General features: G+C 40.5%; 1 protein-coding gene across 1 annotated transcript in view; it reads left to right on the forward strand.

The window, feature by feature from the left end:
• The window catches only part of LOC149287394 (lipopolysaccharide-responsive and beige-like anchor protein), a 269868-nt gene that overhangs the window by 167618 nt on the left and 86324 nt on the right, over nucleotides 1-15926 (forward strand). Inside the window, exons 42-43 of the mRNA XM_089492899.1 lie at nucleotides 271-386; nucleotides 711-823. Coding sequence (XP_089349025.1) covers nucleotides 271-386; nucleotides 711-823 — 229 coding nt within the window. The remainder of the gene's footprint in view (nucleotides 1-270; nucleotides 387-710; nucleotides 824-15926) is intronic.

The following is a 15926-nucleotide window of genomic DNA, read 5'->3' on the forward strand; positions in this document are numbered from 1 at the left end:
ATATAGTTTCTTGTGCGCTCCGTGCTTTTAGTTCACTCTTTGGCATACCCAGAACTACTGCTTGGCTGTATTTTTGTTAAATATAATTATGTATATATATATGTATATATGCGCACAGTATAATCACATGTTCATATGTCTCAAAGCATGTCCACCTATATCTGTCCATCGGGGAGACGTTATACTGTATTAGCAATAATACGGTATTAGAAGATCGTGGAACCACGATAAGATTGTACTGTTACTTATTGTGGGGTGTTTTTTTGGCAGGCGAATTTCGCTGGCTACTGCCCGCCAGATCTTCAAAGCTTCAAATATGACTCAGCGCTGGCAGCACAGAGAAATTTCAAACTTCGAATACTTGATGTTTCTGAACACAATTGCTGGTAAGGGCATCTTTCCTTGGAAAATCATTGGATGCAGTGAGGTTACAATTAAATCCTTGGTTTTCAGAGCTTTGTTAATTAGGACAGCTACCTGCTGTTCCAATATTACAATTGTATAGGTAGAGGTATGTACAGACTGAGAAAAGTAACCACCTTCCACCACCTTTGCTACCTCCATATCATTTAAATAGTGACTATGCTGATTTCCTTAATCCAATTGGGTTAGTCACTTATATGACCATATGAAAATGTCGTCATATTGCCTACTACGCGATTGTGTTTTGTTGTGATCACTTTGGAACATATGCAAATCTGTTTCCACAGGGCGTTCTTACAATGACTTGAATCAATATCCGGTATTTCCCTGGGTTATCACCAATTATGAATCAGAAGAGCTGGACCTCACCCTACCCAGCAACTTCAGGGATTTATCCAAGGTACGAGGCTTACTGTCTGGAAAATATTCTGTATCGGTAATTACCTTTTTCTGGTTGAATTATCTGTACAGGAAGCATGAGATTCAAGTACTTATACACCGCATATCCAACTAGTCATGCGTAGATTAAGTTATGCGGTATGTCACCCCATCCTTCCTAACGTCAGCTAGTGAAAAGGAATGCAATTAGCATCACTGATTTGACAGGGGGACCTAACGATGGACCCTGATTAGTTTTACGGTCCAAGAACGTATTGACGTGTTCTAATTGGCAAGAGTAATTAATGCTGTCACCCTTAAAAAGAGAGGATTTCTACTGCAATAAATACTCATATAATTATCTGCAGGGTTTGTCGAAGTTGAAAAATGATGCTCCTGAAGGTGTAGTTTGTTTAATCTATTCCCTCTGTCTAATGATAACGGTCTGAGCCTGATCAGGTGACAATCAACACTGAAATCCGCAAAATACAATTTACAGACAGATACATGAGAGGCAGAAGCAAAGAAAATCGCCTTTTTAGTAAATAATGTTGGAATACTGTTTTTTTTTTTTTGTTTTGTTTTTTTTTAAGCCTGTATAGCCGGTAGGGTTAACAGCCTGGTATGATACAAATAATCAGTACACACTTACATAGTTACTTTACCTAGCACCCAGGAGGACAATTCTGGTAAGTGGCTGGTCCAAGGAGTGATGGAAAAAGCATAGGACAAGCTGCAGATCCTGAGCCATCTTACCTGCTCCAACCGGAAGTTTTGTGCTTTTACCAATACATGTGAGACCATTCTGGCTTCCCCTGACAAAGAGGGTAATATTGGTCATAGACATTGGTCATGTCCCACCAACTCATATAGCAGGCAACATAATATGCGTTCTACCATGGCTACACATGCTGTGTGCATGAAGGGGGCATTAAACTGCCATTATGTTACCAGATGATTTACATACTGGTAAAAAAAAAGCTTGATCCCTACCGTGCAGCCATTTTGGACCTAAACAAGCTGCCATTTGAAATCTCCAGTCTGTGGCATTTAAGTCCATCACAGGGTCAAGGTCGCCAGTTTAACCTGATGCAAATCTCTTGTGGCATTAGAGAGCTGTAGCATTCAACCTTGAATTGTCCTGTGTGCCGAATCACGGGCCCATCCCCAGATTGGACTGTAGAGAGGAGCTAAAGGAAACGTTTAGAGTATGGCGTGCGCAATTAAAGTATTAGAATTGTGTAACTGTGCTATCAGGTACTTAACCTTATCCAGTAGCTTATTCATTGTGACACAGATCTACTTGTGCTGTAACTACATTATCCTGATAACTTGATCTGTGCTTTTCTAGCAATTACATTCCCAGGGAAAAACCTTTTCGATATTGTTTCACTCGGTTTCTTCTCAAATGATGCAAATTTCCGATTTGTAGTAAAGTTCTACGTTTTGTTGTGCAATATGAAGTGTAAGCTATATTGCTATGAAGTTGTTTTATTGTTCTGCAGTCGTATCAGTTGTATTGCAGTTTTTTACAAGATGTATCTACTATTAAATCATCTTTTTTCCCCCAACCAAAAGCCAGCTACTTGTAAGGCATTTTCAGCTTTGCTATTTCATGTAGTAGCTCTATGAACCATATATTCTCCATCGATCACTATGTAGCTTCATAGTATAGTCCCCGTTCTTCTTGTTTTAGATATACTAGTACATACATCCTATATATACATCTAGTTCTAAATAAGACTGTATCAAGTCATATATTTTAGCAGTAGCTATGACATCATTGGACAAATCAGAGGCTAATTAAAGTCTTTGAGGTCACAGTTTGCATATTTTTGGTTGTACGGTGTAGAATTCAGGTTTAGAAATCAAGTATGATTCTTAGAATTTTGAGCATTGTGTGTAGATGGTGGCTGATGTGCCAGAGCTCTGGTATCTCATGATGGGATTTAATCAGATGCATGGAAATGTAATTAGGTTATTTAGATACTGAAACAAAGCTTTTATTTGTAACATATATGTGACTGTAGCTGGTAGTGTCTTTTCTTAAGTGATTTATTTTTTTTCCAGTGTAATGCCAAGTTGTTTGGCTTCTCTTTGTATTTTAATAATATAGACCATCTTGTTTAGTCTGGTATTATGAAATGGTATAGTGAGAGCCCTGGCCTAATGAGAAAATAGAATGCCTGCCCAGAACTGCTTACTCTCTCTATATAATCTGATTTCTTGCAAGCCTGGTTTAATTTAATTGCTCTGCATGTTGCTTTTTGATGGCTGCGTTGTTTTCAAGATTCGTAGAGCAGATCTGCCTTTGAACTCATTTTATTCTGTAAATCTAAAAAGCCTATTTTTTTGTGTAGTATTGCTGGAGACCACCATAGAGCGCATCAAACCCGCATGCTGGGTTTGTCTTTGCACTGCTGTCTCGTTTTGGTTCATTTGATAAATGCTTAGGTTTACGCTCACAATTGTAAACATGAGTATAATATAGAATATTTGCTCCATAGCGAGACTGGGACATATAAAGCTCTCAAGGGGATTAATCCGTGCACTTTATCTCAAACAAAGGAATAGGTCCAGTGGGGCATTTAGTGTGTCCTTTGGCCAGTCCAGGTATGTGTGTTTTTATTGGTGGGGCTCCTCTACACAGCGATCTATGGAGCTTCTATAAAGCCTTAATTATCCCAGAAAAATGAATAAGCCAACCTCAGCGCTATGGCATGGTGCATATGAAATGCGTTGCTTACTGTTTGGTGGGTTTCAGTCTGAGGGCGGGGAATGGCCAACTTGCCTTGGGCCCTACAACATTTCTGCATTCTAAGATTATATATATATATATATATATATATATATATATATATATATATATATATATATATATAAAGCACAGTGATTATACTGTATGTATAGGCATGGTTGTAATAGTGGCTGTAAATATCTCCCGGACCCTAATAATGAATTGACTTGAGATATATTTATTGTTTTATTGTTTCTGTTTTTGCTTTAAAACACTGACAGAGATTATAATAGACATGTTGCCAAGGTGCGGCCGTACGCGCAGTTTTTCCTCCCGTTATGTCAGGTATCGCTGCGGTTAATGTGTCTAAACATTTTAAGCTGTTAACAGCATAAGTATAAACTGCTAATTGAAATCTCTTAATACATAAGTATCAATTAATTGTTTCCCAAGCCTCTACTCATCAGCTTTGTACGTCTCTAATTAAACAAAAAAGTTTAATTAAGCAGTCTAAAATATTTATAGCGCGGTTTGTATCCACGTAGCACGGTGCAGCTTAGTAAACTGCCTTTACAGTATATTAAAACAGTCGAATGGTCTCATCTTTTACAGCGGTTGTCAGAAAAATATAGGCCAACCCAGTAAAATGTATTAGCCCGATACGTTGTCTCTGTTTTATTATGAGGAAGCTATGATCTACCGCTCTGTCACTCGAGATCTATTGTTCAAGGGTTTCGGCAATATACACGCCGGCCATTAATTTATAGCAGTAAACAATATGCAGCTCTCCTACTGCTGCAAAGCAGAATCTTTTAATGAGCTGCCTGTTATTACCCCAATAAATCAGTACGTTCGTGTAATGTATAATTCAAACTGTGTATTCCCAATGTAACTTCTCAGAATAAGCTGATAGTGTGTCATTGTCAGACTTCGGCAAACCTTTTTGTTTTTTTAATTATTTTTATTTTGAATCCTTTTTGAAATTTTTTTTTCCCTTTCTTTTATTCAATTAATTGCAAATGAGTGTACAAAAAAAAAAGTCCTCTAGCCGCTGTAAGAGCCCAAACTGTAACAATTACTTTAGGAATCAATAGAGTGCGTTCTCCAGCAGCATCGATCTGTCCATGGTACCATTTCGCAAAGGCAACAGAATCGGTCCTAATTGGTTTTAGCGGCATATCCAAAGAATGTAATTCTATAACCATTGATTAGAACTGTGTGCTCAGCTGAAGAAAAATAGACACAGATAGAGATTTGTTATAAGGCTATTGTGTGACATGGATGGGAGCAATAATTCTCTTTTCCTTTTAACCTCGTGTGATATGGAAATATACAGATGCCCTATAAAGAACACATAGTAGAGTTGCAGCTCCATGTACATTGCTTATTTTACTCAATGAGCAAATTAATACACATAGAAACAATAACCAGCACTGAAATTGAAATGCACAAAAGAGAACCCAAGTTTTTAGTACTGTATTGGCCAAAACACACCTGCCACATCGGGGCACTCCATGAGCGGTGAGTCCTAACCGAAATACCCTTTTCTTTTTGTATCCAATATTCTTTCTACTATGTTGGAAGAGTTTCCTACTATGTTGTTTCCTATACTGATTGCCTGTATCCTCTAGTGTTCTAAATAAAACTCTTCTTTTCCACCTGTAAAGCTCTCCACAACTGCATTTTGAAGAAAATCCCTTGTCATTCTTTCTACACAGCTGCTCCCATCCAATGGAACTCCTTCCAGACTTAAATTCACAAAAACACTACTTTAGACACCTACTGATTCAAACCCTCTGCACTGCCTTACCCAAAATGCATTCTTATTGTCTGTTACATCAGTAATAGACTGTTACCCGCACTACCCTACTTCTACATCTTGCGTATCTTTCTGTTTCAAGCACACTCCATTCCTTTGTTCTTGATGAGTCGGACAAACATGGATGCTGGGCTTGAACCAATGCCGACCTGTCCCGTTATAATGTGATTAAACCAGCTACCACCCTTTCTTCTGGCACTGTTAACCCCTTCGTGACAAAGGCTGATTTTACTTTTTCTACCCTTCGTGACAATGGCCGTTTTAACATTTCTGCGCTGCTCGTGTTTAGCTGTAATTTTCTTCTTTCCCGTTTACTGAACCCACACACATTAGATATTGTTTTTTTCAGGACAAGAAGGGCTTTCTTTAGATGACATTGGTTTGATTGTATCATATTATTTACTATTAAAAAAAGTATAAAATATGGTGAAAAATTTAGAAACAAATGACTTTCTAACTTTTAGTTGAAAAATCTTTTACTCATCTATAAAAGGTAATAAAAAAACCTGCTAAATAGATTCTACTATTTGTCCTGAGTTTAGAAATACCCAATGTTTTTATGTTTCTGCACGTTATGGAGCAATAAGTACAGGTAGCGTTTTGCTATTTCAAAGCCATTTTTTCAAAATCTGGTAATTATTCCCCCCATATGCCATTTCGGGTATCTTTGAAGCAGGCCAATGCAATTTACCCCATCAAATCATATATTTTTGAAAACTAGACAGCCCAGGGTATTCCAAATGCTGGTATTTTAACCCTTTCCAAGCACTTATTCTACCATCAGCCTTTGTCAAACTTTATGGTAGTAATTTCTTTGCATTTGTTTTTTCACACACATTTTACTTTAGGTATGAATAAACAGGTTCTGGTATATGTCACTATCAAAAAACACCCCAATATGTGTTTAGCAACATCTCCTGAGTACAGCGATATATCACATGAATGATTTTGCCTACCTGTTTGGGGGCAAAAGGGCCACATTTGGGGCATGCACATTTTTCAATGTTGAACTTTGGCATTTGGGGATCCACTGCCCATGCCCTATTTGGTACATCTTTGAGCCGGGCCATTTCAGTGTGCCCGATAAAGCCATATATTTTTGAAAACTAGACACCCCAGGGTATTTTAAATGCTGGTATTTTAACTCTTTGCATGCACACATTTTACCACCAGCATTTTTTCAAAGTTTGCAGTAGTATTTTTGTGTGTGTATTTTTCCCACACACACCTACTTTATGTATGAATTTACAGCTCCTGGTATATGCCGCTGTCACATGACACCCCAATATGTGTTCAGCAACATCTCCTGAATACAGTGATACCCCACATGCATGGGTTTGTCATTTTTGGGGGGAACTAAAAGGCCACATTTGGTACGTGTGCATTTTTCTAATTGGAAATTAGATGTGTGGCCATCCTTCCCCCCGTGTTAATTGGGACCTTGTTGAACCCGGCCAATTCAATTTACCCCATCAAATCATACATTTTTTAAAAGTAGACACCCCATGGGCATTTAATATGCCAGTATTTTAACTCTTTCCATGCGAGAATTGTTTTAAGCTAATATGCTAATTTTAGGACTTGCTCACAAAAATATATTTTTTATATATATATATTTTTTGCCTTTTTTTTTTTATTTTTTTAATATTTTTTTTCAATTTGAAGGTTCCCCTGATAGTGACATCAGTGGGAAATTATTTTTACATTTTACTGGTTTTTTACTATTTTTTTATCTAATTATTATTAATTTTATTTTATTTTTAATTTATTTTTTCTAATCACACTGTGATTAGAAAGCTGAGCTCCATTGACTTGCATGGTTGAATGCAGTACCTATATTCAACCTGCAAGTGGAGCCAGAGTTCTCTAGAGGGTCTGGAGACCGTCTAGCGAACTTTTTAGACTTTATTGTTTTTCTTTATTGAATTTTCCCGGACCGCCGCCATCTTGCTGATGGCGAAGATCACCGGCAGCTGCGGCTGTGACCGCTCTCCAGAGCGGTCACTGTCCATACCCAGGTAAGTGTTTGGTGTCGCTGGATGCCTCCTGATCGAGGCATTCCAGCGACACCATTTAAGTTTAGGAGGCGATAAACGCTTTTAAAACGGGCGTCCGCCGCCATACAAAGTATGGCGGATGTTGACGCCCCGTGGAGGGGCCAGAGATGGCCCCTTTGTGCCGATAATGGCGTTGCTGAATGCCTCGAGGTCGAGGCATTACAGCAACGCCGTTTCGGTGCAGAAAGCGAAAATAGATCGCTTTCTGCACCCGTTTAATGCACCCGGTCCTGGCACGTCATTTGTCGTTATCGACTTGAATTTCCGTGACGTGCCCGGACCGGCAATTGTCATCAAGGGGTTAAAAGAGATATTGCTCTGTAATTAGCACATTCATCAGTAGATTTACCACCTTGGCACTAGATAATAAGTCTGTTATCACCCTGTTTGAATAAGAAGTCATATTGCATTTATATAAAAGATGCTGCTGACTTTCCAGAAAATTGCAAAATAAAAGAAGTTTTAAAGGGCAATATCATGAAAAATCTAAAACCACACAAAGCACTATTATTATGGTCTTGCTACGAATTTATTAGACTAATAACAAGTTAATAACTAATATAACTAATAACAATAACTAATAACAAGTTATGCAGAGCCCTGCATAGAGATGATCTGTGTCATCAGAGTCTCAGAACACTAAGCAAATTGTCCACTCCAATCACTTCAATCCATCCTCAGCCACTCAGGTTATCGTTCTCCTTCCTCTCAGCCAGCAGATCCGCAAAGGTCTGGGCAAAATACACCGGGTCCTTGTTGATCTTGAGCATTTTGGAGCTCGTAAGATCGATGATGGCAAGAGAGACTCGATAAACTCCCCCAAACATTTCAGCAGCTCGCTGGTTGAAGCCCGCAAGGATTTGGGAGGCGTGGGGGTCTGGGTGGAGGCGTCCCGTTTCTGCTTCCGGTTTGAGAAGAATGGCCTCTTCTTCGTGGATTTCCCATGATCGTGTCCCTGAGAGCCTTTGCGAGGGAGGCACGAGGCCAGCGCACTCCCCATGGTTGGTGAACCTGGATTAAAAAAAAATAAACAAAACAACATAAGATTCTATTTAATAAATGACAAACGATCAAACTCATCCATTACTAAGCAATGTTCTCCTATGATATGGAATAAATACCAAAGTGTAAAAGCCGTCGATTCCTCTGATTCCATCTAATTAATCATATCATCAGTAATCATATAATGGGGTCTTTCAGTCCCTGAGCAGATGACCTTCCTAATGTTTTGCTCAAATATTCATTTATTGGGAATATTTGGAAACCAACACATTATCAACAAAGATCTGGCTTATGGTGGATACCGATATTATTACTATATTGTCAGTACCTGTCCCTCAGACGCAGGACCTACCTTCAGATATCACCGGATGCTTCTATGAAAACGGAAAAATCGAGTTCTTCCAGTCGTTTGGTAGAAGATAAGATTTCCTCTAAAATCACTAATCCAACACTCTTTGTGTGATCTCTTGGACAGTCAACTATTATTATGGTCTTGTTACAAATGTATTAGACTAATAACAAGTTATGCAGAGCCCTGCATAGAGATGTTCTGTGTCATCTGAGTCTCAGAACACTAAGCAAATTGTCCACTCTGATCACTTCAATTCATCCTCAGCCACTCAGGTTATCATTCTCCTTGCTCTCAGCCAGCAGATCCGCAAAGGTCTGGGCAAAATACACCGGGTCCTCGTTGATCTTGAGCATTTTGGAGCTCATAAGATCGATGATGGCAAGGCATCTCTTCCAGAAACGCCTCGTGAAGCCCTCCACCTTGAATAGTTCAGAAGGGTACGTGATGGCACTCCCCATGTAAGAGCAGGTGACATACGCGCAGAGCATCACTTCTGCCTCCAACTCTTCCTCGTTCTCCAGTTCTGATGAGATCACCTCACGGCACAGCATGTACAGAAATATCACGCTGGCCGGGGATAAGAAGCGGTTCTCGTCCCATCTACGCAAGTCGCTGTCCAGATGTTTAAGCCAGTAGACCGCGTCCAGGGGAGAGAGAGACTCGATGCTTTGGCACCGGCGACAGATAAACTCCCCCAAACATTTCAGCAGCTCGCTGGTTGAAGCCCGCAAGACTGTGAATTTGGGAGGCGTAGGGGTCTGGGTGGAGGCGTCCTGTTTCTGCTTCCGGTTTGAGAAGAATGGCCTCTTCTTCATGGATTTCCCATGATCGTGTCCCTGAGAGCCTTTGCGAGGGAGGCACGAGGCCAACGTACTCCCCATGATTGGTGAACCTGGATAAAAAAAATAAACAAAACAACATAAGATTCTATTTAATAAATGACAAACGATCAAACTCATCCATTACTAAGCAATGTTCTCCTATGATATGGAATAAATACCAAAATGTAAAATCCGCCGATTCCTCTGATTCCATCTAATTAATCATATCATCAGTAATCATATAATGGGGTCTTTCAGTCCCTGAGCAGATGACCTTCCTAATGTTTTGCTCAAATATTCATTTCTTGGGAATATTTGGAAACCAACACATTATCAACAAAGATCTGGCTTATGGTGGATACAGATATTATTAGTATATTGTCAGTACCTGTCCCTCAGACGCAGGACCTACCTTCAGATATCACCGGATGCTTCTATGAAAACGGAAAAATCGAGTTCTTCCAGTCGTTTGGTAGAAGATAAGATTTCCTCTAAAATCACTAATCCAACACTCTTTGTGTGACGTCTTGGACAGTCTGCACAAGGAATGATTCGGTTCACCTGCGCTCCTGCAGTTCTAGGGAATCTTCATTATGACATCACAATTACTGCACAGATTGCATCACTCTTTGTGACATCACATTTATTGCACAGAGTGCATCACTCTTTATGACATCAGCAGATAGCCCGACCAGGCTGCTTCCTACCCCAGTATATTTACACATCTGTTACGGAAACAGTCTCTTTCGGTTTGTAAGATAGGAGTTTATTTCTGTCCATACTGTCTACTGTAAACATATCCAATTCTAAAGTGTCAGTATTGTACCCCTTTTCTTCGAATCTCTCTTTTAAAACTGACGCTTGTTCAGAAAAGGTTTCTCTATCACTGCAATTCCTTCTCAATCTTTGAAATTGTCCCTTTGGTACGTTTGTGAGCCACGGTGAATAGTGGCAACTTTCAAGTGAGATACAGCCATTTGTATCCACGGGTTTACAAAAACTATTATTATTATGGTCATGTTACAATTGTATTAGACTGGTAACATGTGTGGCGAATATACAATGTTAAAATACATATATAATAACATATAAAATAGTATACACTGACTCAACAGTCATGCGTCTGGGTTTAGATATAAAAAAAACAGAACCTGACGCGTTTTGCCACTGAATATCACATTTGTGATATTCCTAAGGGAGAGGGATTGATAATAAAGGTTCCTTACCTCGGTTACTCATAAAAGAAATGAATTACGGAGACCAGAACTTGGTATTTTGGGATCCTTCTTTTTTGTCAGACTTAATGTTTGTTTCATGTGTCTGTCTCCTATATTAGGGTAAAATGTTTTTTGTATCCTGTGGGTATTTACAAAGGATAATTATACCGAGATCTTTTAACATCTCTCTCTTTTTTCCCTTTTTCCTTTCTTTTTCTTTACACGTCAAATCTTACCTGCTAAAATAGAGAGTAGCGGGGTGTATCCGGTTTATGCCTCTGCAGGTGTCGAGAAGAAAAGAATTTCAGTTTTTTTAATGTGATGGTTATTTCTTAGAATTCCTCTGACGTTCTTGCGTATATCATGCGTTCCGGTGAAGGGTTTTTTTTTTTTTCGACTTTACGTAGAGGGTTAATCCCGCGGTGATATCAGGAAAGGCTTCTTCCAGGTTGCAAATACGAAAATACGTGTGGGAATGCTACAACTGGGGCCTTTTTATAAGAAGGGGAAAGCAGCGAGTGTCCCCATTTAACTGATAACAGGTGGAAGCTTAATGTTCTGGTGTTAATATTTGGGGAATCCATATAACCAATATATTTTTCTGTAATAATGTGGTTTTAAGCGGCGACAAAGTTATGATGTGCCCTACACCGGGACACCGTTTCTGTTGTGTTATGTTTTTGTTGTGCACGTTTAAATGAATCTTTTTTTTTTTTTTATTGATTTGTACCAGGTGTATATACATTTATCATTTTTATTACCTATTTGTAACAGATCCGAATAAATTGATAAACAATGTCTTATTCGTAAATATACATAAAATTGCTGATATGGTATACCCCAAATCTGATGTAATTGTTCAAATGATAAAAAGGTATTCCCATGAAACAAAGCATTAACCCATTTTATGCCTTTTGCATACCAAATGGATAAATCTATGTTGGGAATTAATAAACCGAGTGTTTTAAATGGGGTAACCGTTTGAATTTTAACTAATTCAGGACACAAACTAGCTGTCCACTCCCGTGTTTTCAATGCTATATTAGATGGTTCCAGAGTACATTTTACACTGGGGCGAAGATGTTTTGGAAGCCATAACAGTTCTTCAGGTTTATAAGAAATTAACATATTATTCTCTAAATCAACCCAACCAATTTGACCTGGAGGGGAAAGTAACAAAATAGCCTGTGCTAAAAGTATTGCTTTATGAAAAATATCTAAATCCAGAAGGCCTAGTCCACCCAAATCAACAGGTATTCTTAATAAGTTATCTGCTATTCTATTTTTTTTCCTTGGTTAATAAATGTGTTTACATCTTTTTGATACTTTAATAAAGTAGCTTTAGATATGTGTAGAGGGATCATTCGAAAAATGTATAATCATTTTGGAAAAGCTGTGATTTTAAAAGCAGCTATTCGACCCAACCAGGATAAGTTATTTATGGCTCATGAATTAGTCTTTTTTTTAATGTCTACCCACAGTTCAGATAGGTTTGCTGGAATCATTTGTTTCATGGTATTAGTCCGTTTTATCCCTAAATACTCTATATAATGCATTTTCCAGAGAAAATCATATTGCTGTTTCAGAGTATTTATCGTACTTTGTGGCAGATTTAATGTCATAGCTTGAGTTTTTTTAGTATTCATTTTATGGTATGATATTTCACTATAGTTTTCTAATACCGTATTTGCTCAATTATAAGAAGAGTTTTTTTTCAGAGCAAATGCTCTGAAAAATACCCCTCGTCTTATAATCGAGGTCGTTTTGTAATCAGACCTCAAAAAAATGCCCGCTGGGGCCAGGCTGCTTACCGGTGCTTTGGTCGCGAGCAGCAGGAGAACAGGAAGCTAGTAGAGTGTCGCATAACTCTGCCTCCCCCCTCGTTCCTCTGGGGGTGGGGCCAGAGAAGTTGCTCGCACAGCCGGGCCCCTGCAGAAGTCTTCAAATGAGATCTGCAGTTCAGGTATGGGGGTGGGGGAGGGTTTTTGAGCAAGTATGTGTGATTAATGGAATGAATGAGTATTTAAATGTTTGTGAATGAGTGTGTGATAGCATGGATGTGTAAGGGGGGTGGTGGTGGTAGCATGGCATAGGGAGGCTGTACTCACACTCCTATCATCCCCAGGTTCCAGCATGTACTGGCTGCCTTGGCTTGATAGGAGTGTGATAGCTGTTAGCAATTATATATATATATATATATATATATATATATATATATATATATACCTCCAGAAATGCCTTTTAACCCCCTATATGCCACTCTGCCCCATGATATGCCTTTTAACCCCCTATATGCCACTCTGGCATATAGGGGGTTAAAAGGCATATCATGGGGAAGAGTAGCATATAGGAGGGTAAAAGACATTTCTGGAGGCAGAGTGGCATATAGAGGGTTAAAAGGCACATCATGGGGCAGAGTGGCAAATAGGGGGTATAAGGCATTTCTGGGGGCAGAGTGGCAACCCTGGGGGCAGATGTGCATAACTAGGGGGACAGGTTGGCAAATAAAAGGAAATAAAAAAATATATATTTTTCTCAATCATAGCTTTTATTAAATATGAAAAAATTGTTTACATGAATTAATATTTACTGGTAAAACTTTTTTTCCTATAGGGTCATCTTATATTCAGGGTTTTTGTTTTTTTCCTAAATTAATATTTAGATTTTGGGGGGTCGTCTTAAATTCGAGAAAATACGGTATATTAAATAACGAAGGAATAGATTTTTGAGGTTCAGTAATGGTTAATAAAATATCTGCAAATAAATTCAATTTTAATGTAATTCGTTCAGGTATGGGAAAACCCGCTACATCTCCAGAATGACGTATTTTTGTAGCTAAAGGCTCTAATGCCAGTACATATCGGGGACGATGGGCACCCCTGTCTTGTTCCATTTGAGATAATAATGTCCTTGGAAACGAATCCTTCATTTAAAACATTTGCTATTGGGGAAGAGTACATTGCCATTATATCTCTGACAAACACAGAAGGAAAGTTTTTGTAGTGTTGCTTTACGATAATGCCAATTTAGTCTGTCAAATGCTTTTTCAGCGTCTAGAGAAAGAATTGCACATGGAATTATTATTTTTTTTCCCTGCCATCCCAGGTGACACTAGGATAGACTCCTCCTCCGTACCTGATAGGGCAGGACTCAAAAACTTTAAAAGGGCCCTCCCCTCCTACTAACACCAGTGTTTTTTTTCCTGCCCTACCAGGTAGGGGACTCGTCTACCTTTTATTATTTTCTAGGCTCTAGGTTGAGCCGTTTCCCCGGGCTAAGCCCCCATTCCTGGGGGATACCTTGCACCTCAGCCTGATGGCTGGTGCTGCGTCGCCCACGCTTGTCCCGTTCGCGGCTTCGGCAGCACCGTCGTCCCTGCGGTGATCGTGGCAGCACCATCGTCCTGGCGGTGATCTCGGCACCGTCGTCCCGGCGGTGATCGGGCCGCGGTGGCGCCGGCGTCCCGGCGGTGTTCGGCTGCACCGGCGTCCCGGCGGTGTTCGGCTGCACCGGCGTCCCGGCAGTGATCGTGGCCGCCGTCCTGGCGGTTAGCGCGGCAACCCCTCCGGCCGTGTTTACGGTGATCCGGCGGGTTGCCGGCACCTCCTATAGCCGGGGACGCCTGCCGGTCTGGCTGTTTGGCCTACAGATGCCGCTGTTGCGGCTTACTGGCTTCGGCCAATATGGCGTCTGATGTCTTCCGGTTTTGGGCTTCTGCACTTCCGGTTGTGCGTTCCAAGCCTCGTTTTGGTTGTAATTTAAAATTTTGGCGCCAAATTCTCTGCTGTTGCAGATTCCAGCCTAATTTCAGCTCCCTTCACTGTATATATATATTAGAAGGTAAGTGATTTGGATGTTGTGTGTGTTCCTGCTGTTTTCTTTTGCTCAGGTGCTGTTGCATCTTTCATCATGTCGGCCCCTGATAATTCTGAGCCGCCCTCTGTTGAGGACAAGCCTAAGAAAGCTGTTATGAAGTCTAAACATGCCCAATGCTCTGGGTGTCACAAGGCTTTGCAGGATTCAAGGAAGAAACTCTGCTCCGCTTGCCTGAGGTCTGTAGCGGATTCTGAGCCCTCTGGGGGTAGGGAATTTTTGGTCTGGCTTAAAGAGGAGATGCAGTCTACCTTCTCTGCCTTCCGTCAGTCGGTTCCTGTTCCTGTTCCTGCCTATCATCACCTTCCCGCGGTACAAGACCCTGCTCTTCTGGGGCGTCAGCCCTTGTTCTCAGACTCTGAGTTTGATTATCCTGAGGTAGAGGAAGGTTCCTCAGAGGAAGGAGAGATCCGGGAGGAAAGTTTTTTTATTCCTGGTGGAGGAAATTGAGACTTTAATTTCTGCTGTGAGATCAGCTATGCATTTGGAGGAGGCCTCCACCCAGAAAAATGACTCTTTCTTTGGTGCCAGCTTCTCCAAACAGTCTGCCTCGTTTCCTGTTCATCCTGCGCTTTCTGACATTATCAAGCAGGAATGGAACCACCCGGAAAGGAGGGTTAACCTGTCCAGACGGGTTAAACGCATGTTTCCCTTTGATGAGAACTTTGCTGATTTTTGTGCTACCCCGCTGGTGGATACTGCTGTTATGAAGGTCTCCAGGAAGACTACTCTGCCGCTTGTGGATGGCTCTCATTTTTCTGACCATATGGAAAAGAAAGCCGAAGCTGCAGTTAAGAAATCTTTCGAGGCTTCAGCTGCGACCTTTAAACCTGGAATTGCTTCTGCCTCAGTTTCCAGAGCTGTCAAAATTTGGCTCTCCCAGATTGAGGAGGATATTGCTGCCAAAACCTCCAGGGAGACTATCCTCAAGAATGTTGCTGCCGTGGATTTTCTCTGTGATGCCTCAATTGAAAACATCAGAATGACGGCCAGAGCTTCGGCGCTTTCGGTGGCAGCCAGAAGGGCCTTGTGGCTTAAGGCCTGGGCAGCGGATAATGCCTCTAAGAACAAGCTTCTTAATATCCCTTTTAAGGGCAAGACTTTATTTGGGGAAGAGCTGGAGTCCCTTTTGGAGAAGACCACAGGGGACAAGCATTGGATGCCTCAACGAAAGCCTCCTTCAAAAAGACGCCAGTCCTTTCGGCCTTTTTTCCCGGGACAATCTAGAGGCCATAGTTCTAGATTCA

This window comes from Sceloporus occidentalis, unplaced genomic scaffold (assembly GCF_023333645.1).
Source record: "Sceloporus occidentalis isolate IW3139 unplaced genomic scaffold, rSceOcc1.0.p SCAF_61, whole genome shotgun sequence".
In the NCBI taxonomy this organism is placed as follows: domain Eukaryota; kingdom Metazoa; phylum Chordata; class Lepidosauria; order Squamata; family Phrynosomatidae; genus Sceloporus; species Sceloporus occidentalis.